The sequence below is a fragment of the Solea solea genome, chromosome 11, assembly GCF_958295425.1.
Source record: "Solea solea chromosome 11, fSolSol10.1, whole genome shotgun sequence".
Taxonomy (NCBI): domain Eukaryota; kingdom Metazoa; phylum Chordata; class Actinopteri; order Pleuronectiformes; family Soleidae; genus Solea; species Solea solea.
Window position 1 is genome coordinate 4989476 of NC_081144.1, and position 22185 is coordinate 5011660.

General features: G+C 41.2%; 1 protein-coding gene across 1 annotated transcript in view; it reads right to left on the reverse strand.

Moving 5' to 3' along the window:
- Positions 1 to 22185, reverse strand: part of LOC131469282 (acid-sensing ion channel 1-like) — a 55009-nt gene that overhangs the window by 25913 nt on the left and 6911 nt on the right. Inside the window, exon 2 of the mRNA XM_058644278.1 lies at positions 20203 to 20398. Coding sequence (XP_058500261.1) covers positions 20203 to 20398 — 196 coding nt within the window. The remainder of the gene's footprint in view (positions 1 to 20202; positions 20399 to 22185) is intronic.

The window sequence follows — 22185 nt, forward strand, 5'->3', positions numbered from 1 at the left end:
GAGAGAGAGAGAGAGAGAGAGGCTATTTTGTCAGTGTCTGGTTCTAGAAGAATGAATCTTATTTGTTTCCTTCATACACTCCACAGATAAGCGGCACAGCTAAAAGATGAAGGGGTGTCTCTGTAGACCACGTTCGGTGACTCACAATTGCAGTATTTTCCTGACTTTGATGGGCCTTAAATGGGCCTCCCATCAAGATCAACAGCTGCTTTCGTAAAGATCTGGTTTTGTGTGTGCTTAAAAATGAAAGATGGGGGCGACGGTATGACCGCTGAGATGCTATTTGTAAAGAAACATGTATATGCAAAGTCTCAAAGCGGCGGCGGATAACTTTTGGCTGCTGTTGATGTTATTATTCTGCCTCTGTTTGGTCTCTGTGATCAAAAATGATGAAACTATTATAGTTATTTGTATGCCGTGTCCTTTATCTGGAAACAGGCTCTGTCAAGCAAAACTATCAGACCTGACAGAGGGAGAGTTTGTGTGTATTCGTCAAAGGAGACGAGTCGAAATACACGATTGAGACGAGACGATGACGAGACTGCACCAATGTCCTAAAACATGCATTATTGTAAATAAACAGATGTTTACATGAAATAAAACAAAGATAAAATCTCTCTTTATCTCAGCTTTCTTCATCAAAGGAAGTCACATCTGGAATTCAATGCCTAATGAAATAAAACTGATACAATTTCAGATGTTTTCACTCTAAGAAGATGAAGAAGTGGATAAAAACAAAATACGTAGTCTCAATCTCTATGGTTACAATATTATATATATTATACTTATAGTCATGACCCTGAAACAGAAACCAATACTTTTTTTATTATTTAAACCTGCGATAACATGACAAAAATCTAATTTAACTTTATATGTGAGTTTAGATTATATAAATACAGTCTCAAAACATGACAAACAAAGTTTCATTGGACAACTCTGTTTGTCCCAGTATACAAACACACACTGCTATGCCAGGTGGCCATGTGACCCGTTTCAGCTTGTTAGTATTCGGCAGTTTCCGGGTTTACCTTAGGGCAACTTTCAATTATTTAAGCCGGAAGAGCTTGAAATCAATCTCCACATCAGTCCAACGAGTGTACCACCATGTTTTAGTCGCCGTTGTCTTATTTTTCTGTGTAATTGATTCTTCTACTATTTACGGGTGTGACAGTCTGACTTTGAGAAATGAGACGTTGTTGTATTAAAACCTGTGATTTCAGTAGAACTAAGACAATTATTCATTTATTATAATGTACTGACTGTCAGTGCTTAAGAACACAATTCACATATTTCTGCTTTACTTTGTTATTTATATTTCCAGCAACTTTTACTTTTACTCCACTGCATTTCCTCTAACTGCCTTTGTTACTCGTTTCTACCAAATGAAATCTGAAGAAGAAGAGTTGGTAATGGTCTGTATTTATAAAGAGCTTTTCTAGTCTTGATGAGCTGTCACCCATTCACACATTCACACATTCACACACCTTTCATAACACATTCACACACTTCAACATGGGGTTAACACATAGACTAGAAGAGTCTGAAATTTAACCCACAGAAGGACAACTCGCCCTAGCACTGAGCCTAATACTTTTACTTTTGATACCTAAGTACAGTAAATGTCATATACTTTAAGACTTAAGACTTTTACTTAAGTAATATTAATATTAATATTATAAAAAAAAGTGACTTCAACTTCTACCAAAGTCACTTTCTGGTAAAGATCTTTGTACTTTAAGTACAGCTGTAAGTATCACTTTAAGGTACTTTATACAAGACTGGCTGACTGTGTGTCTCACTCTGACAAAGAGGGCGTCATGTGTCTGTCTTCACATGCTAATAGTTCACATGGCCTCACGGTTGCCACTCACAATTATCTCCCCTCGCTGATACCGGTGCATAATTAAAACAACACTGTCCTTAATGAGGTGTCAGAGGTGATAACGCGCGGCAAAGAGAGCTCTTTAAAGGCACGCACATACGCATGCATGTACACAATCACTCCCTTGTTACCAAGCAACAATACAGTAATTATGAGAGGGACTGTCAGGTCTAATAAAAGTAATTTTAAAGCATAAAGCCTGATGCTGGGGTTGTTCACTGACCTTCCATAAATAGGTTATTGGCTTTACTTATTCACTATTTTAATGAGCCTTTTTGCCTACAATTTACATGATGTGAGCACATTTTTATTTCAAACCATTTCAAATAAATAATTACCCAAGAAGCAGGAAAGGGAGAACTGTGTATCAGACTTTTTTTAATTTCACTCCACCAACAAAATCACTTGAACGCAACGCACTCATAGTTCATAAAAGGGAAGTGTCATCTTTCCGACGGCAGGTGAAGGCAGCATTAGACTATAACGGTATTTCAAGAAAACCAAGAGCTGAAATACTGCTGCTTATTCAACATGAGGTGAATTTCCATGGATATGGAGGAAACCTGTGGGTTGGCATTCTAATCACCAGCTCCTCCTCCTCCTCCTCTGATGAAGACGAAGACTCCATATTGTTCCTGAGGGTCATTACTTTGCATGGTGATGTTTCTCTGCTGCCGTCTGAATCAGACCTGGACATTTGCATGTATTAAACATCTTAATGGTAATTGATTTCCTACACGTGTGAGTAACAACGCTTCCCAATTTTCTCTTCAGATGAACGACAGACATTATTATCAAATAGCACAAGCAGCAAATAGATTTTAGTCATTACTAATTCTTTTTTTTTGTGTTTGTACCCGGGCTCTTTATGCCTGTGTGTATACTCTTCTCGTGTGCATCTATGTGCACAGTGAGTTGCTATGGGTCAAATTCTGCACGTTTATTTTTGCCCTGCAGCTGGTCTTTGCTCTGCTCGGTTGGTGCATGTGCCTGCGTGTGAGAGATAAACTGTAAAGCTGATTAATGCAGCCATTTAAACTTAAAGCTGCGACGTGTAACTGTTGTCACTGTAGCAAACACGTCACACTGACAGCTGACCGTTTAGAACGTCTTAATCTTTTTAACTGACCTCAGGTCAGCCCTGATGCTGGCAATTTGACATGGATTCAGGCCTTTGAAAACATCATTATTTCCAAGTTTGAGATACGATCACTCGATTAATTGAGAAATAATCAACGGATTAAGCGATATTAAGATTAAGCCCTATTATTATCATTTATTTATTTCTTTTTTTCAAAAATTGGTGACGAAAAACAAGATATTGCACTAAGCCACAGCAGATTGTGGAACGAGGACGGACTGAAAATTGTGCGACTTGTCCTGCATCGCTGGACAGAGCTGTGAGGTTAAACGCCGCTCATATGATTCACAGGCAGAAGCTCAGTGTCATGTGACGGGGCTGGAGACAAAGTGTGACGCCCTCGTTTCATTAACTTTGTTTTCTGTGCCTGTGACTGAAAAACATATTAGCTGTTCCCTCAAGTTCAGCGCAGAGGAGTTATCGAGGTGTAGAAGAGTCGCTGTCTGCAGAGCAGGCAGCAGAGAGACGACAGAGGGGGCATAATAAGTCTGTGCTGCCACTTTAAAACAGGTATGTCCCTGTCAGCTGCAGGACAAACACATACACACATTTGTGTACAGCATTCTTAGTGAGGACACTCACAGATACAGTAGGGGTGTCAAACACGGGCCCACAGGCCCAAACCGACCCACCAGAGGGTCCAATCTGGCCCCCAGGATGAATTTGTTAAAATTTACACTATACAAACTACTATATTTTTCAGATCCAGATACTTGTACCTTTGCAGGCCCACTGTGATCTGTAAGTCATAATGCACATGTGTAAGTGGTAAAACTTAGGCATAATATTGTTGAAATTGCAAAATATTGCAAAAGATACTTCATTTAGGGGGAAATCAATATTATTACGCTATTATTTTACAGGTCTGGCCCACTTGAGATCAAATTGTGTGTATGTCCCCCCCTGAACTAAAATGAGTTTGACAGCCCAGGTATAACGCACTCTTTAACCCCTTAACCTTACCTTAGCGTCACAACTAAATGCCCAACACTTAACCCTCAGTGCTCACGTGGCACGGATCTGTGTTGCAGTCGCACCCATGGTAATTTGCTGTGGGAATAATGCACAACTCCATATATGGACATCCTGGGGGTGTGTGTTTATAGGTCAAATATTCAGGCTTTATTTTTTCATCTTCTTATGATTCCTCTTCTTATGAATTAGTCGAAGCTATGATTCATTTTATATCACATGTTTAATAGTGATATAAAGTAGCAATAATAGTGCAGAAGTCACAAAATAGACCAAATTTCACAAATTCAATCCTCACTTTCTGTGGTCCACATTTGAGCAACCGTCCTTTGACTGACATTTACTTGGACAGACTAACCAAAGCCTTATCCCTAACCTTAACCTAACCACAATTCAAATCTTAGCCCTAAATGTAACCATCAACCACAGAGTAAGACAGAATGCCTGACAACTCTGCCATGACATCAACTTCAGCTCCGCTCCACTTATCACAGCAGCAAAGACCAACAGGGAGTAAACAAGGACGGCACAACCAGTCCTCTTTTTTATACCTGTCATTCTTAACCAGGCCACACAAACACACACAAACACACACACACACACAACTGCAGTGACTGGTGACCTCTATTCTGTGCCTGTGTTGTGAATTACCACTGTACTTTTATACTAAGATGTAACTCACGTCATGAGTGATGAAAGCTAGAAATATTACGCTCTTATTCTTAATCAAACACCACACGTTGATTTACTGTTTTGTTTTTTGTGTTTTATTTTTGGATTGTGTCAAACATAAATTACAAATACTATTAAACAATAGACCTTCATGATGCTTTTCTAAGCTTTAGGGAAGAAATATTCATGTCCTGTCTCCTTCTTACTGGACCAAGGTTTCAACTGGAGATGAAACAATTAATCGATTACTAAATTAATCGGCAACTATTTTGATAATCGATTAATCGGTTTGAAGCCTTTTTCATGATTAAAACAAGATTTCCGATTGTTGAAGCTTCTTAAATGTGAATATTTTCTTCATTTCTTCGCTCCACATAAGAAAGAAATCCTTAAAAGTTAATCATTTTGGTTTGTGGACAAAAAAAGACATTTGAGAACATCATCATTTCCAGGTTTGACGAACAGCGATCAACATTTTTTAAGGTTTTCTGATATTTTATGGAAATAATCTTTAGCTCTAGTTTCAACCTTTTTTCCCTAATGTTCTGGAATTGTTCCCACCTAGGTTGGATTCAATTTTAAGACCCTGCCACAATGATATGCGTGTTTAGGCGTCTTACTGGAGCGACCCCTTCCCTCAGGCACTTCCTATACTTTATGTACAGTATATTGGACAGTCTCCTGAGACGGTTTAAACGCACCTTTCCTTCTCAGGTCGGTATGCAAAACATTGCTCAAACTTCCAGCCAACTTTTCTTCTTTTCTTTTAGTCCATATTGTATTCTGTCTGTGTGATAAAATGTCATAATGATAATCTTTTCGAAAAGAGCGCAGCATCCTGAGGAGCCAAGGTCTAAACAAATCACACACAAAGACACACACATATACACAATGTCGATTTTTTGGTTTCCTGCAGACACTTCAGACAGAAAAAATAACAACAGAAAGAAATGCTGGCTGAACTCAGGCTGCAGGCCGAGCCGCAGCCATCACTGGTTAACTGATTAGCTCAGTAATTGTGGTGGAAATGCCAGACTGAGGTTGATATAAAAGTGCAAAGGCACATCCAGGAAATACTAATCAGTCTCGCGGCTGTTCTCCCACGAGGCTGCTGCTGTTGCTGCGAATGCCACTGCCTCCTCCAACAGCACTTTATCTGTATATATTGGTGTGTGTGTGTGTGTGTGTGTGTTTGCTGACTGTTTGCACCTCTGTTTGATCGTACTTGCTGGAAATTAAATATCTCCTCCGTTCCCAATAATTTTCCCTCAGACAACCATAAAACCCTTTATTATGACCAGAGTAAATTTGGGCAGGATCTTTCTGCATATTAAAATAAATGACTCATTAAAGCTGTGTCAGAGGAAGACATAAGATGAAGCCCCCTTTTTTTTGTTCCTATCTCCTGCTGCTTTTCTCCTTCCACTCCTCATTATAACCTTCATTTTTCTTTGCTCTCAATAACTTGCCCCAGGCTCATTTTCAGTACCTCCCTCCACTTTCTGTCACCCGTTTGTCCTTGTTCGGAGCGTCTTTCGCACCTACAGGATATGCAGACTTCATCCTCACCTGTCATTACAACTGCTCCCATCTGTCTTTTCTCACTTCTCTCTGCCCTGCATCCATTTCTCCAACCTCGTCACACACAGAGCCTCCGTCTGGCTGCAGTTTACACACGAAAAAAAGAAATGAAACGGGAGGTTCTCGAGGTGAGTGAATGAAAACTCAGCAGCTTCCTCGCTCCGTTTGTTTTTCTGTTGTTTGTTCCGTGGAAGGACAATTTGATTGTGCAGATTCACTTAACATTGGACTGTGTATACTGCATTCTCCCTATAATGGAGGGATATTGGTGGACTTTTTGTGCATTTCTAAGCACCTGATTTGACAAGCACGCAAATTTAACCCCATTTTTCATGTCAACATGGTCTAACAATATTCTGCACCTGCTTATTACTGTGCAGCCCCATTCATACTGGGAGAATTATTAAAATCCACTCTCATATTTTAATGAATGCACCATTACATGAGATGAAAAGATGTTGATTCAGTCTGGCATCATAACCTTGGAAACATTTGACCTGAATTAGAACTAAGAGTGTTTTAACAATAACTACAAGCCTGCAAGTCATAGACCTGTCAAAAGATTTCACTCGGGAAGATAAAAACAGACGATGGTGTTAGAAGCACTCGTGTCCTAAAAGGTTGTCTGCCGTCGCACATAGCAGTGTATTTTTTTTTGCGTAAATTGAATATTTTAAGAAGTGGATTCTACAACTACAAATAAACATGAACACTCAGTAGGATATTTTCATCACAATTACGCCACTAGAAGCAACGTGACAGAAGACAACGCGACGGAAGACAACGCGACGGAAGACAACACGACGGAAGACAACACGAAGGACGACAGCATGATGGACAACAACACGACGGACGACAACATGACGGAAGACAACGCAGCGGGCGACAACATGACGGACGTCATAAAAAAAAAATCTGAGTCACATCAATGGAAAATAATCCTAATATGAGTCACTTCAGCCTGGTAGTGTGAAATAGTAGCGTGACAACCTCTGGAAACACACAATTAGCCATGTTTGGGGTCAGCTGAGTCCAGTGGAGCTTGGCGGCAGAACTGCACCATGATTCTTCCTCAGTCTCCTCCTCCTCTGAACTCCATTCAGTAGTCTGAGTCACAGGTAGTCTTTGCCAGTCTGCCTCCAATCCAGCCCTCGAGTCACCTGCACTATTCCTCACGGTAAATAAACCATGTGCAGGGCAGTGCAGCAAAACCAGGCTATTTTCAGTCATGCTGCGCTTTCTTTGTCCCCCCCCCTTTTGCCTCGGCCCAAAATGTCTTCTTAAAAAGTGTTTCCCCCTCTCAGGCCTGGGCAAATAGAGCGTGATTGAGCAGCATGACTGATCACAGAAATCCAGAAATCAGCTGGAGTCATGGAGATGCTCTGCGGCTGTTCACCCTTGAAAATTAAACTTGGGGCTTCAAAATGTGTTAGTGGGCGATGGAGTGGATCCTGCAGTATGAAGCCACTGTAATGCTTATAGTCTATTAGTACACTAAAATACTTTGTGTCCTCTAATGGTGTGGAATCATTTTAAAGCGGGGTAAAAAGTTTTCCATCCATTCATTTTTTATGTGCATATAAATATTGAGAGGTAAAACATGATTAGTAACAAAATGAATATTTAAATTCTGGGTAATAGTGTGCAGCAACAGGAGTCTTACTTAAAAAGGTTTTCAAAAAACAGCAGGGTGAAAATACCAGACAGAAAAATAAATGAGATGACATGACATGTTGCAGCCGACACATCACAGGGAAATGGTAACATTGGCAAGAATAAATGAACCGGCAGAGAAGTCATGGAACAGGGACGATAAATACACAAGGGAGTGGAACCTAAGACACAGGTGCAACTAATCAGGGCAGCACAGGTAAACAAAACTGGAGGGAAACTGAACAAATTAAAAGTCAGAAAAAGTAAGACAACCTACAGTAAAGTCTGTTATTAAAGCCTGGACACATGATATTTCCCCCCCACAAATGTCTCCTCACAGGCTCTGCAAAAACATGACCAGACAACTGAAAACAAGGTCTACAGCCAAACAATTTGAACCATAAATACAAAAACACTGTTTCATTGTAAATTTATATTGCCGTTTTCAGATCTTCGTGACCAGTTAAAGCTTTATAAACCGTTTAAACCGACTCACACAGTGCATCTATACATACAGCACACTTTTATTATTCTGCTGGCACAGACACCTGCAGCAATTTAGGGTTAAGAGTCTTTACAAGGATCTCAAAGGCGTCTTCTTGTTGGACGACGACCTGCACTACCCACTTAACCCCGTTCTCCAAAGTCCTAACAGAGAAAATCCAGATGTACAAAAAGTGTGTATAAATAAATGCAGAACCTGAAGCATTTAGCTGCAAAAGGATCAAGCAGTACCTCAGGACGTACATGAAACGTGAACGTCCGTCACACATTTGTTAACTGCAACATCTAGTGGACTCTGTTCTCAACTCGTTTATTTTTTCTTTAGCCAGTTTGGATCATAAATCTTGCCTCGTGTGGAGGTTTCACATAATCACTGAAATGGCACAAGGGTCGTGGTTTTTTTTCCTATTGAAACTGAAGGACTTATTATTCAAACTTGCATTTATACTGCAGTTCCACGCACAAATAATACGAGGGTTTAACCTACAGGGAGTTACAAATGTTTACCAAAGTTAGCGTTTTAAACTGCACTCAATAAACTTGCACTGGAGCTCTCCTGCTGTGTCTGGCAGTCTCGCTGCTGACAGATGGCTCTCCTGCACAGAATTACTCCCCATTATGAGCCCGGAGTATTCACCTGCTGATCTAATGTAGTTACTCAGACCCTCAATCAGCGTTTGAAGGTGGTCAGCACTAAAATACCCCTCGTTCAGCAGTGTGAGCCAAATATTAATTTAATCCTCGGTGTTCATCACAGAGGTGTCGTGGGACGTGGGGCTGTTTAAGTGTTTTCTCTGCTCTTTTCATTCTGTTTTGTGTGTGTGTGTTTTTTCTTAAAATATAGGCCTGAATCAGGGAGAGGAGATGGGGGATGTCATGGGACTAAGGAGAACAAAGGGCACAAGAACAAGGGAGGGAAAGAGAGAGAAAGAAGAGGAGTGAACATGACATGAAAACATAATGAGGACTGCCATGCCTATGGGGACTGATGTGAGGAATGCACTACACAAGGGTTCAGACAAAGGAGGAATGCAGAAAGCTGCCTGAAAGGGGGAGGGAAGGAGGGAGAGAGAGAGAGCGAGAGAAGAGGAGGAGAAACGAGGATAAACACTGTGACCAGGAGGTGACATAACTTTGCTAACTCAGCTCATAGGAGAAAGGGACTGATTCAGGAGCCAGGACGTGCAGCATAGTTGTGCTGACCCACAATCTGCTGGCCGGTGGACTCGGTGGCGGTGGCTGTGGCTGAGCTTCACATCTGTCGCTTCAGGCCACAAAACCCACAGGAAAAGCAAGCAAAAGAATATCCTTGCCAAGGTAAAAATGGGCTATTATCTCCCAAGAGTCTGGTTCATTTCCAGCTCACAGTGTAGCTGGAATTGTCAGAGAGATCTGAGCCCATTGTCACCCTGTGGGTTACTTGTAAAGAGTTCAGACTGGGGCTAAAGACCATTTTCTACATGAGCTTAACTGCAGTCAACCAGAAAATCAAACATGAAAGTGCACTGGGTTTGCTTGTATCCCTGCTGTCTGTTGACCTGAAAGGTTAGGGTTCCCAACTTTATGGTCCAGATCATATTTTCCACGTCTGCGTGTCTGTATGGGTCTGGCTATAGGGTCCATGTGATGTACATTTCATCGTTTGCCAATCCGAATGGATCCTTTGCAGACAAAGCTGAGCACAGCTACAGTTTGAGTTCATATGGAATGAAGGCGCTGGCTGCGCATGCTCCCTCTAGTCCAGTCCAGTTGGTGGCATTATTTTGGTTAAAAGAGACACCAACCATGGAGACTTGCTTGAAGTTATGTGAGGAGGTCCAACAACTCTTATTCAGCCTTCTTTAAATTAGCAACTCACATTCTTAAAAGCACAAGCCTAACAAGGCAATCAGAGATGGCAGACTTCACCTCTGGTGGCCTCTGTTGGTCATATTGGCAAGTGCAAGTGTGGAAGCACAAACAAACAGAGCCACTGAAAACAATACTTCACTCCCACTCTGTGCGGTGAAGTGACAAACTAAGAACAAGGCCAGCTGCAACTGTGTTTAACTCTGGCACCCATCATTTGTCTACAGAGTGTGCCTCATTTTATCTTTGTTGAACCTAACTGAGGCAGAGGACCAATAACTCAACTACGCACTCTTTCCCAACGTCGACTCTAGGTATCAGCAGAAAGGCGTCAGACATTTTGGCCATGACGTCTCTCTCCTCTCCCCCTTTTCTCCAAAACCTTTTAAATACCATAACTCTGGGATTCACAGGCAGAATGACAGAGGACGCACAACTGTTAGCATCTCCTTGTTCATGTTTGGCATTGTCTCAGTTCTTCTCAGATCTGAGCTATTTCCAATAAAGTTTTATAAAGACTCCAGAAACAAATCTTCGCAACACACCAGAGCCACACATCACTCAAAAGAATATGCAAACGAGGGCAAACTTCCAGTGAGACCCCACATTTAGTATGAATGGAACCATGGCCGTGTATCTGCAAGAAGAAATGCATAGCAGATCTGTGTGGACATGAACCTGAGGAAAGACAGTTATGAGCTTCACTTCGTGCCAGCACAATATAGCAAGTGGCAACCAATAAAGTGCTAAAATCTCATGGTGAAGCCTCATTTGAGCAACATGTCTTACCCCCTATTACAACACCAGTATTTTTCAATTCAAGTGTTAGGGTTAAGAAAGAGTTGGCTAGGCAGCAAGTTACAGAGGGACAGACCGGGTGTTGTGTGATACTGACGCCGCATCACAGCTATTTGACGTCAGTACAGCCAAGGTACCAGATTGCTGTTATTTATGTGACCACTAGGGGGAGCCTATTCTAAAGAGTTTTTGTAACTATGGGTCTATGGGTCTAGTTTTTGCAACTGGAAATTCACAGACACTGGTGTCCACTCATGTGTATCGTCCATTTTCCTCCAAATGTGAACATAATTTAAAAGACTGACATCATGTTCTATTGAAGAAGACTTGAAACCATTAACTCCTCGGGAAAATCTTTACTGACTTCATACATGAAGTTAGACGTATAGGCTCATTGTCCACTTTTTATATATATATATATACATATAGTCTATGGTTTAAACATGGACTTATAAAACCTGCTGTGCAAAACCAATCCAACAGTGCAACCTTTTATTAAACTGTATGTATTTATTTCTAGTCAAAGCTAGTTTATCTCTGTTTTATCATCGCTGTATTGTGCAACGCTGAACTGCAACTGTTCTCCAGCACTTTGAGAAACGAGGCTCAGTGACAGTTCACAAAGGAAGACTTGTCTTTGTGTGTCTGTTTCTAAGTCACAGGCACAATTCCTGCTTAACTCTGAGCTCCACCAGCGCATTCACATTTTCATCCATTCACAACCTGGCACATCCGCCCTGAGCCAATTATTCGTGAGCTGTCGGCGTTTTAAAGAAATCCTCTCTCTGCCTGGTCTACCTCCACCCCTGAAACCACAGTCCAGATACCAGGTCACTCTCTGTTAACTGTCCAACCAGAAGGCCTTTGAAAACAACGTTATGTTGTTACAAATACTATTGGATGACGCTGTAATGAGAGATGCCAAATTGTGTTGTTTTCATCCTGCTATCACAACAAAGACTTTATTAATACATTCATAGCCACGATGTTTGTAAAATGATATACAAACACAAGAAGCTTCCTATACCACTGATCTGTCTCTTCTCTTGTTTAGTGGTTTCATCTACAGAATCCTTCACATGTGCGTTGCCTTCCTGACACGTGACAGCAGCGATCCGAGAGAAGAAATGATAACACAACTGTCACGGCGGCGACAGTGCACTGGGAGCTTTGCCAACACATCAATTCCCCAGGTGGAGCTGTCAAAGCCAGAGTTTGACAAACAAAAGGTGCCAAGCATCATCAGACCGAGGGAAGGGCTCGTCAGAGTGAGACTCACACACTTTATTCTGCACTGCTCTAGTTCACTGGTGGTGAACTGATTTTTCTAAATGAGCACCGTTTTGCTTGTCTATTAGGGAAATGCCTCTGAGTTCAATTAGCAGTGATGATTCTCTTCAACTGATGAGGGGCAGAGGGTGCGTCCGATAATTCAGTGGTTAACTGTCATTGCCATTTATTTGTAATACGAATATTAATACAGTACAAACAATACATAATAAGAACAGACAAAATTTAAGTTAAAACAAGGTGGCGGCCTTCCTGTTGGGTTTGGATCATGGTCATAATGACATTTTCTACACGTGTACCAATTTTTTGGCATGTACAATAAACCTGATGTTCAGGGTGAATTTGGACAGTGGGTGGCGCACTTATTTGCCCCTCCCACATCCAATTTTCGACACACATCCCCCAAACCACTTTCAGATGTACATTTTCACCAGGTCTGATGTGGTCGCAGAAATGAGTTTTGGGGCACGGGAAACCCCTCAAAAACACGATTTACTTAGAGAAAAAATAATAAGAATATCAAAAAAAACTCCTTGCATTTCAATAAAATGGAAAAATTCAACACAGCAAATGGAGTTTACTATTTGCAAAAATACAGAAAAAGGATGGGGGATGGTCATGTAGGGAAGGCTAGTCTGAATAAGTGAGTTTTGAGTTGAGATCTTATTGTTCAGAACTGCCAGATATCCAATTGAATTGTGCTGTGAGAGTGCATTCCAGAGTTGGGGGCAGAACAGACCTGAGTCCCATGTGGTATGGAGAGGAGGGAGGCTGGGGAGGAATGGGGAAAAAGCGGGGAAGGTGTGGAGGAGGTCAGTGAGATGTGGAGGAGCTAGGTTTATGGAGGGCTTATACATATTTTCTGTATGCACAGCAATACATTTCCACATTCCATGGCCCCATTCACATCTGATCACGAGTACATCACACAGAGTACAGGTGTGAACACTTCCAATCAGATCTGATCACAGGATGGATTAAAAACTACCGCAATATTAACACTAATTGTTTTATGATTTCTTTTTCCTAATGGTTATTTAAGTTTACGGCAATGTAGGCGGCACGTTGATTCACTCCAGCTTCTCTCTCCTTCTTGTCACACATAAACATGACATCAGACACATTTGTGCAGTCAGACTCAATCAAAACATAGAGACATATTTTAATGCCAGGTGTGAACAGTCCCATTTAAGACGGTGTGGATCACTGAGGACAGATAATAATGCCAGGTCTAAATTGGTCCCATGAGTCCAACAGGACTTCCTGTCAGAATGCCTCAACAAAAGTTAAAAGTTGACACATAACTGCACATTTAAGGGGAAATTGTAAGGGTTATATTCATTTGTTGGGAATTCCTTGCGAAAGAAAATGTCTGTCAGGAAAAACTGAAAATTCTCTGAGCTCAAAAATATTCTACAGTTGGGTCATTTCCATCCGTTGTGGTTCTTGATTAGATTTCAAATTGATTTTAAAATTTATTGCAGACTTTTAAGGCTTTACTCCTAAATACCTTTCTGATTTATTGAGCCAGTACGTGCTCACATCACCGCTGAGCTCTGCACATTACTCAGACTCTCACTTTCTAGTTGAGTTCACATCTCTTCTAAAAACATATCCCTCAATGCTACACCAGTATTTGAAGCTTCCTTTGCCGTCGAGTTCCTTCTGTATTGTCTGGTTTTGAGTCTGTATTGGAAAACACTTTGAAACTTCAGAAGATTAATCATCATCAATAATAATGTAATCCTGTGTCAGGAGATGACAAGATATTGTCGTCAGTATCAAACTTTTTCCCCAAAAAGAAAGTGATCCCATCAGTTGAATTAAGCACTGAATCTGTAGTCTCATCACAAGCAGCCTGATATAGTTCCTCTTTTGATCTTTTCCACAAAGAACAGTCAGTTGGGATACACCTCTTTCCTTATTCATCAAGCACTTTGCAATGAAACAATGAAAAGATTAACAATGCATTGCATCAAAGACAATCTTCAAAGGAAGTGCATTTTCCAGTTTTCTGGCGCTGTGCACTGATGTAGATAACAAAGGGAAGCTGAGAGGAGAGAAATAAAGGCCTTAAACCTCTCCAGGGGGAAACACCTCACCGCTGCCACTATGGTCCGGCCAAATGCAATTTTCCGAGCACCACGCTGCTCTTCAAAGAGAAGAGAAATTGCTCTCTCGCGGTGGACACAGTGGAGAAGTGTGAAGAGGTGCGAGTGGGACGAGGGCACGGCGAGAGGGGAGGACAGATTGAGAAACAGTCTCGGACTCGTGTGCTAAATAAATTAACTACTGCCTAAATTATCAATCCCCTCCTCAAATTAGAGGAAATTACACGGAAAGGTCAATTAATTGCTTAAGTGTGTTGTGAGAACACACACACACACACACACATTGAATTCCATTCATTTGGACAGCCTTAACAAAGTGTCATCCATAACCTCAACTATTATCAATTTCATGCCTAACATGCCTTTAAACTAAACTACTATACAAATCTTTAGGTCTCATAAAGACCAGGTTTCGGTCTCCATGACAACTACTGGTCCTGACAAGGTCAGTGTTTACGCCAGAAATCATCCTTCATTTGGTTTGGCGTTGTTGCTTTAGTCCGTAAATTTAAAGATGCCAAATTTTGTGATTTTCCCCGATCACACGGAAGTAATGACTCTCTGCCTTCTCAACTTTTGACCACGGAAATAATTGTATTGAACTGTAGTGCATGGTAAAAACAGGGACTACTGCGACGGACATGGTCCAGACACACACCAAAAGTCTATTTAAATCTTCAATATGAGTGCATTTCTTCTTCTTCCAGTGCTGAAATGAATTATTGAAACAGCACTAACCAAAATGTTTGTAAGCACAACCAGATGGTTGTTTCTAATCCTATGAGGAAAAAATCTCAACACAATGTCTGGGTTTAGGAGCAGGACGTTCTACTCGGCCAACAACATCATTACACGTCCACAAAGCCACTCCATATTAACCTCTCACTTTAAGGGACTTTCTTCCGAGGGCAGGATTTAATATTTTCCCTTCTCACTCGGAGGAGAACAAACCAAATGAAAGAAATGCCCTGTTGTGTTGTGAAGGTGAGCTGAAAGGCAATATTGGCTTGTGTAATTATAATGTCTTTTTTTCCACAGCAAACATTAGTCACAGTGAGAAAAGCACAGGTGGTAATAACACAGTAAGTCACGACAGTGTGTGACAGCATGCACAACATCAGCACCCGCTAATCTGAGTCTGGGTTTATTAGGAAGGACGGAATCTGCTTCAGTTTTGAGGCCAGCGTGACCTCATAATCAGGATTTCCATTTAATTTAACCATTTATAATTATTATTGTCTATTTAAATCATTCAGCACATCATGTAAAAAGGTTTGTAAAACCAGGCTGTGGCCAACAAATCAAATGGGTTTGGTTTAACAAATTCCGACTTCAGCTGTGGCCTAAACCACATTCATACTCCATCCTAATGGCTTGTCAGAAATAATCAATATACTGCACTTCATCTGTATCTATCTGACCCTTTTCCCATTAAATTTACTATCTGTGGATCTTTTCATGTGTCGAGTGCGACGCTGTGAATTATATCTCGGAGAGATTGTCTGAGATTGTGCGCCCTTATCTCCACTTTCAAGTCTGGCCATTCACAATCACCACAAAGGTGAACGGAGCAAGTCTTAAGAACTGGTTTTGAGAGACTGTGTACGCCAGCTCTGACATCAATAGTCACAGCTCAAAGTCTACATGCAATTCATTCATTCATTCATTCATTTTCTACTCCTCTATCCTGTGCATGAGGGTCACAGAGAGGTTTGGAGCCAATCCCAGATGACATTCAGCAAAAAGCCGGGTACACCCTGGACAAGTCACCAGTCCATCACAGGGCCAACAATACAGAGATGCATCACACCTACAGTGCTCAACTCAATTCGGCATGTTTTGGGACTGTGGGGGAACTGGTGACCTTCTTGCTGGTGACCTTCTTGCACTGCACCACCATGTGGACCTCATGTCTACCTTGACATGAACTACTGCATCCAAGGCATTGTGCCGACCACAGGGGAGCCAGGGGGTCTCAGCCCCCCTTAATGAGACATGAGCTCCCCTGGAAACATGATTTGTGAGATTTTGGGGGGGGTCTCTAAAATATTGGCAAAAGGTGAACTTTCTTTAACCCTCTCATGACCATCATGATAATCACGCCACCTGGATTTATTTAGGTTTTATGGCTGTAGAATTGTCAAAACATTGTTCACTGAGTGAGTGCTTCTGCCCCTTTTTACAAGATAACGTTCACTAACGATATCTGGCAGTTATTTATTCTAGTGAATCTGGTCTGTGATTGGACGGATGTTCCGCAGAAGTCCTGAGGGCTACCGTAAAGACAAGTATATGGGCGCAAATCTCCATTTCTCTGCTTTCCGGTATCCATCCATCCATCTTCTACCACTTTATCCGCCACATGAGGGCCATGGGGGTTGCTGTGCCAATCTCAGCTGACATAGGGCGAAAGGCAGGGTCACACCCTGGACAGATCGCCAGTCCCATAGTCTTTGAATTTCCTATCTAACACAAACGGTCTAGGAGTTAAAGATGGTAACAGAAGGGTTAACCATCATTTCTGGGTGAACAAAAAAGAGCGTTTTCAAACTACAAATCTCTAAATATGAATCCAGTGGAATCAGTCCCTATTTACTAGTCTACCATTTATTTTGAATGTCTGAATTGTGAGTGTGTAAATGTATACTGCTTTAAAAACCTTCCTCAGTACAGTTGCATTTCATAGTTGTGTTAGAAAGTTTGCCTCATTCACCATGGAAGTGACATTTCTGCCTTTAACTCAAAACACAAAGGTTATGACCGAGGAAGAAATGGTCTGATGGATTTTGGTGGTGATCTGTATCCAGTGTCAGATTCAGGAGTGTACTGACACTGTGGAAAGCTGACCAACCTTTGGAGAAGGCTTATTGGTAATCTCTGATTTGTATTCACATCTGTGCTTGTCTTCAGCCATGTCCTCACTTCTATTGGCCTCTAATTTCTCTGCACTGGTTAGTAATAGTACCACAGTTTGAATGTGGTGGGTTTTTTTTGAATGTGTCTCCTTCCCGCAGTCCAAAGACATGCAGATTACAGTCAGATTAAAAAGTGTAAATATGGGCATTAAAGGTTGTCTGTGTCTGTGATAGACTGTCCACTGTAACATTTGCTCTATAGTTTCCCCCAGTGACCCTCAAGACAGAAAAGCACTATGGATTATTATGGAACAAGAGAGTGATTTAAGAGCTACGCAAGAGTGTGAGACCACCCAGCTTCCTTTGCTGCAGCAAATGATTCATTAACAGTGCAGTGCTGTGTAAACCTGAAGCTCAGGCCGCCACGTGTTAACATTAGGTTCTATGTTAGCCTGGGGGCAGACTGGCTAACTAAGCTTAAAATATGTTAAAATATTACGAAGAATCACATCCTTATTATCATATACGTGCATAACATGGCGAAGGTGCTGTATGTGAAACAGTACTGTCAATCTGCATCGTGAATCTTGATTTACTTCAAGTGTTTTGATTTATTTTGACTTTCATTATCCTATTTTGTGTTTGCTCTGCATTTATTGGTGTCTCATGTTTTACTCACCTGTCTTGCTGGCTTTGCTCTGTCTTTTATTTTACCCGTGTTTGTGTCTTGTTTCATGTCGTCTCCCTGGTGTTACTCATTACCCTCACCTGTGTTCAGTCACACACACGAGAATGATTTAAGGAGCATCCGCCAAAAAGCTTTTGCATTGTTTTTGGCTTTTAATCCACACGGGACTGACATTTTGAAAGCCCTAAAATGCCCTCTTTTAAAAACAGGTAAAGTCACCAAGAGAAAAACAAACAAAAAAATAAGATGCTAATAAATGCAAGACAAACAGAAAATAGAAAAGAATTAAAGTCAAAAAAGAAAACTGTGGAGGTAAATTATATAGGGAAAGTTCAAAGGTCAGGGAACCTGAAAGTTTGGATATAATTTAGGGACTGGAAACATTCAGATGTCCTAACTATAAACTATATTATTGGCTAACAAGTTGGAGATAGAAAACTGAAAATCACACAATGTAAAAATGTTCGCTGGATTAAGATTAGTCCTGATCAGAAGATACAGTGCTGTATTATACAGAAAACAAGAATCGCGTGAACAGTGCCCATGTTTTTTACGGTTACTGTGATCTCAGCGACTGCTCGTTTATTGCCAAATTATTGTCTATTTTAACGTATTGTTTATGATCTGTCTTTTTGAACTTGTATTTATTATGATGTGTGTCGCTGACCTCTCGGGCAGGTCGCCCTTCTCGACCTCAGTGGGGCTTTAACTGGTTTAATAAAGGTTAAATAAAAATAATAAATAAAATGATCTAATGTCAAAACTGCCAGACTTGTCTGATGAATGACATACTCTGCATTCATCTCTCTGCTCCACACATTATGCAGAGGCATATAAAAAGACACCCAGCTGTTTTGCTATCAAAGATTTCACAAAAGGAAAAAAAAAAAAATGTCCATAAGCAGAAATGTCTCCCTTTAAAGCTTCTTCATTGCAGCTGCTGCAAATGACACTGTGACAAGCTCATCTTTGCTCATCTTAGATCTACACACGCAAGCTTGTTTTTAGTCATCAACAACAACAACAACAATAACAACATTCCAACATCCACAACTCACTCCATGGACAAACCGGCTCCACAGCAGCAGCCACAGATGTGAACTGCAGATAAACGTGAATCTTCCTGTGGGGGGGGGGGGGGTGTCGGGTGGGGAGGGGCTAAACTACCATAAAACTTAATCCAATCTATTCAGTGAGGCCTGCTGTGTAGAATGATCAATGTTCAGCTCCAAATTAAAAACCACATCAGAGCCAGTGACTATTGGCAACTGTGTCTGGGTGTGTCAGCGCAGTAACAGCAGGGTTTTATGGCGTGGGCATTAGAGCCAGGGAGCTCAACTTTTTTTTGCTGCAGGGGAAACTTCCTCGTGCATCAGTCAGTCACACAACATCAGTGGACTGTTTTAATACACCTCGACCGGCTCCTCTGCATCACTACACACATCTCTCCTCCAAAGTGGTTTAATTTCAAGGGACAATGCCATCCTTCCTTCACTCCCTTCCAACTGTTTTTGAAGCAGGAAAGTCTTGCAATGAGGAGATGAAAAGGTAAAAAAACATGACCAGAGAGCGGTGGGGATTCAACTAAATAAATAAAAAGCCCAAAACAGTGTTTGATCATAAATTATAACAAGGGCTGTTCGGCACAGATTCTGAACAAGACTCACAAACATGCTCTTAAGTGATTATCACAAAAGGGAAAAAAAAAGAAAATGTTAGAAGTGTAAATCTGATTTTGCACCGGTGTGGATGTATGTCTGTGCCGCTGAGGATAAAAGACGACGTATATGATCACATCACTCCTATAAACTGTGACATCTATTGTTATCTATGGTATCTATTTGAACAAACAGCAGAAAATGACATAATCCCATGATTTTACCTTGTGTGCTGTCTGCTAATGACATCAAAATCAAATGAAATCAAAAGGACATTCTGTTTAAAACACATAGCATGATGATATTCTACATTTTAGCCCATGGTTTTGTAAATACAGATAACTTAATTGTATCCTGGTATACTTCCACGTGCAGCCCAGATTTCGGAACTGCGCTCTTTGCGCGCAGTTCCGAAATCTGGGCTGCACGTGGAAGTATACCAGGGCCTTTAGAGTAAAATGTGTGCTTATGGTGATTTGTTGAGAATAAAGATAGTGAAAGGAATTTCCTCATAATTCTTATTTCATTGATGATCAAACCTTTTCTTACCACGGTGAAGTCCTCGGCTCTGCATTCCGTGCCGTGGAAGTGGCAGGAGAGCAGCATTTCCTTGATGTCGTGCCCCGTGCGGTCGTAAAATTCCCGCATGTTGAACGGTCGCGGCTTGAAGTTGTGGAAGTCGGCTTTGACCTTCAGGCTCTCCAGGACACTCTCCTCCACCAGGTGAATGTCTCTGATCTCGTACCTGCACAGACAACGACAATGAACAATAAAAATACGTTATAATGACTAAATACAGGTTTTATGTCCTGTCCGTTGGTGCGGGTTGATGGATTTTCTTGAATAATACATCCTCACAGTGACTGAAAAGTAAACGTCATATGAGGTGAATTTCTGCCTTTAAAATATTGTTATTCACACTTGATGATTTTGTATCAGGTCACTTTATTTATTTTTTTGAATAATACAGTCCAGAATATTGTGCCTGCTAAGTGATGATACTAACGGAGTGTAACACTTTATCGTGCAGTTTGTAATAAACGTCTCACCAAAGCTGTACAGGCCCATAAACCTAGTTGCCCGTTTAAATGCAGCAGCCTCAGGCCTCACAGTTCTTCAGCTCCTGTCTGACTTAGCCTGATTCACACTCACTATTACAAAATAAAAGACGTGGCAAAGACACACTGAGAAAATCCAAACAGTGATCTCAGCAGCAGGTCAAACAATCAAATCTGTAAATAAATCCTCTCTACGCTGGTCCTTTTGTCTGCAGAGGGAAAGAATACAATCAGCGTTCACTCTCAGGTTCAATGACTCTGCAATAAAGACGGCTTTTTATTGGCTCTGGCTCTCGTTGGCAGCATTGATAACATGACCTGACACAGTGTAGATGCTGAGTCAGCAACTTTTCCCAGCACAGCGCTACTATGATGCACGGTGGAGAAAAATTCAGCTCAGCCAAACTGTGTAAGTCAGTAAGTAAACTTTATTTTCATTTCACAAACAGTTGGCATTTTTCTGGTAGCACAAACTGTCACGTAATTACAGTAATGCAAAATGCACAAATGTGTCGTTATTCAACTATGTTTTTATTGGGAAGATTTTCATCATTCCATATCAAAACAAGCACTATAACCTTGAGATTCTGTCAAATCATCATCATGAATATGTTTAATGCGAAATTATGATGGAATATTGTGTTATAATTTGAAGATCGCCCCTAACCGAACAGCTGTTTATCTCTACAGCGACCCCGTCTTGACCAGACGAGACGGTCACTGGCCCACAGGTGAGGATCTAGATATTATAGCTACTAAATGTAGATAATAAGCCCTTCAGTCGAGTCACTAATGTCTGTTTGATTGCAGGCAGGAAGCCCACAGTCCATTTTTTGCCGTTGCTGCAGCCAAACAAGATGCCACGAGACCAGTGAGGGTGAAAATGAAGTTTCGGTTGAACAGTCAAACAACAAGCTGAGACCGAAACGGTGAGCTGGGGAGCTGCACATGCAGATGACAATTCTCTGCAGATTCAGGTTCCATTCACAGCACAAGTGACTGCTTTTTATGTTGTCACAATTTTCACATTGTTAGTGTTAAAAATACATAATTATATAATAAACACAGGACACCTAATAAAGGTGCAGTAACGGCAGCCAGTGAGGAGTTCTGCTGCTGTAGCCATTCTGCTTCCATACTTTGGTTGTAACAAGTTGTTGCCTTTTTCATCATTCTCACTCTGACCTCTGGTATCAAACAGGCATTTTCATATTTACCCTCATCAGACTGTTCTCGGAAAACACTAGAGAATCTTGTCAGATCAGCAGTTCCTTAAATACTCAGGCCAGCCCGTCTGACACCAGGTACCATGTCACTTTTAAAGTCACTTAGGCCGTTTCTAAGTATCCATACTTGTCTGTACTTCCGTCATCAGCCTCAGTCCAAGTTCTGTTCCAATTCTCAAGTACACGAATTTCACAAATTCAGTCCGATTTTTCTGACCTTTTCAGTCCCAATGTCCAAAAACAGGCCA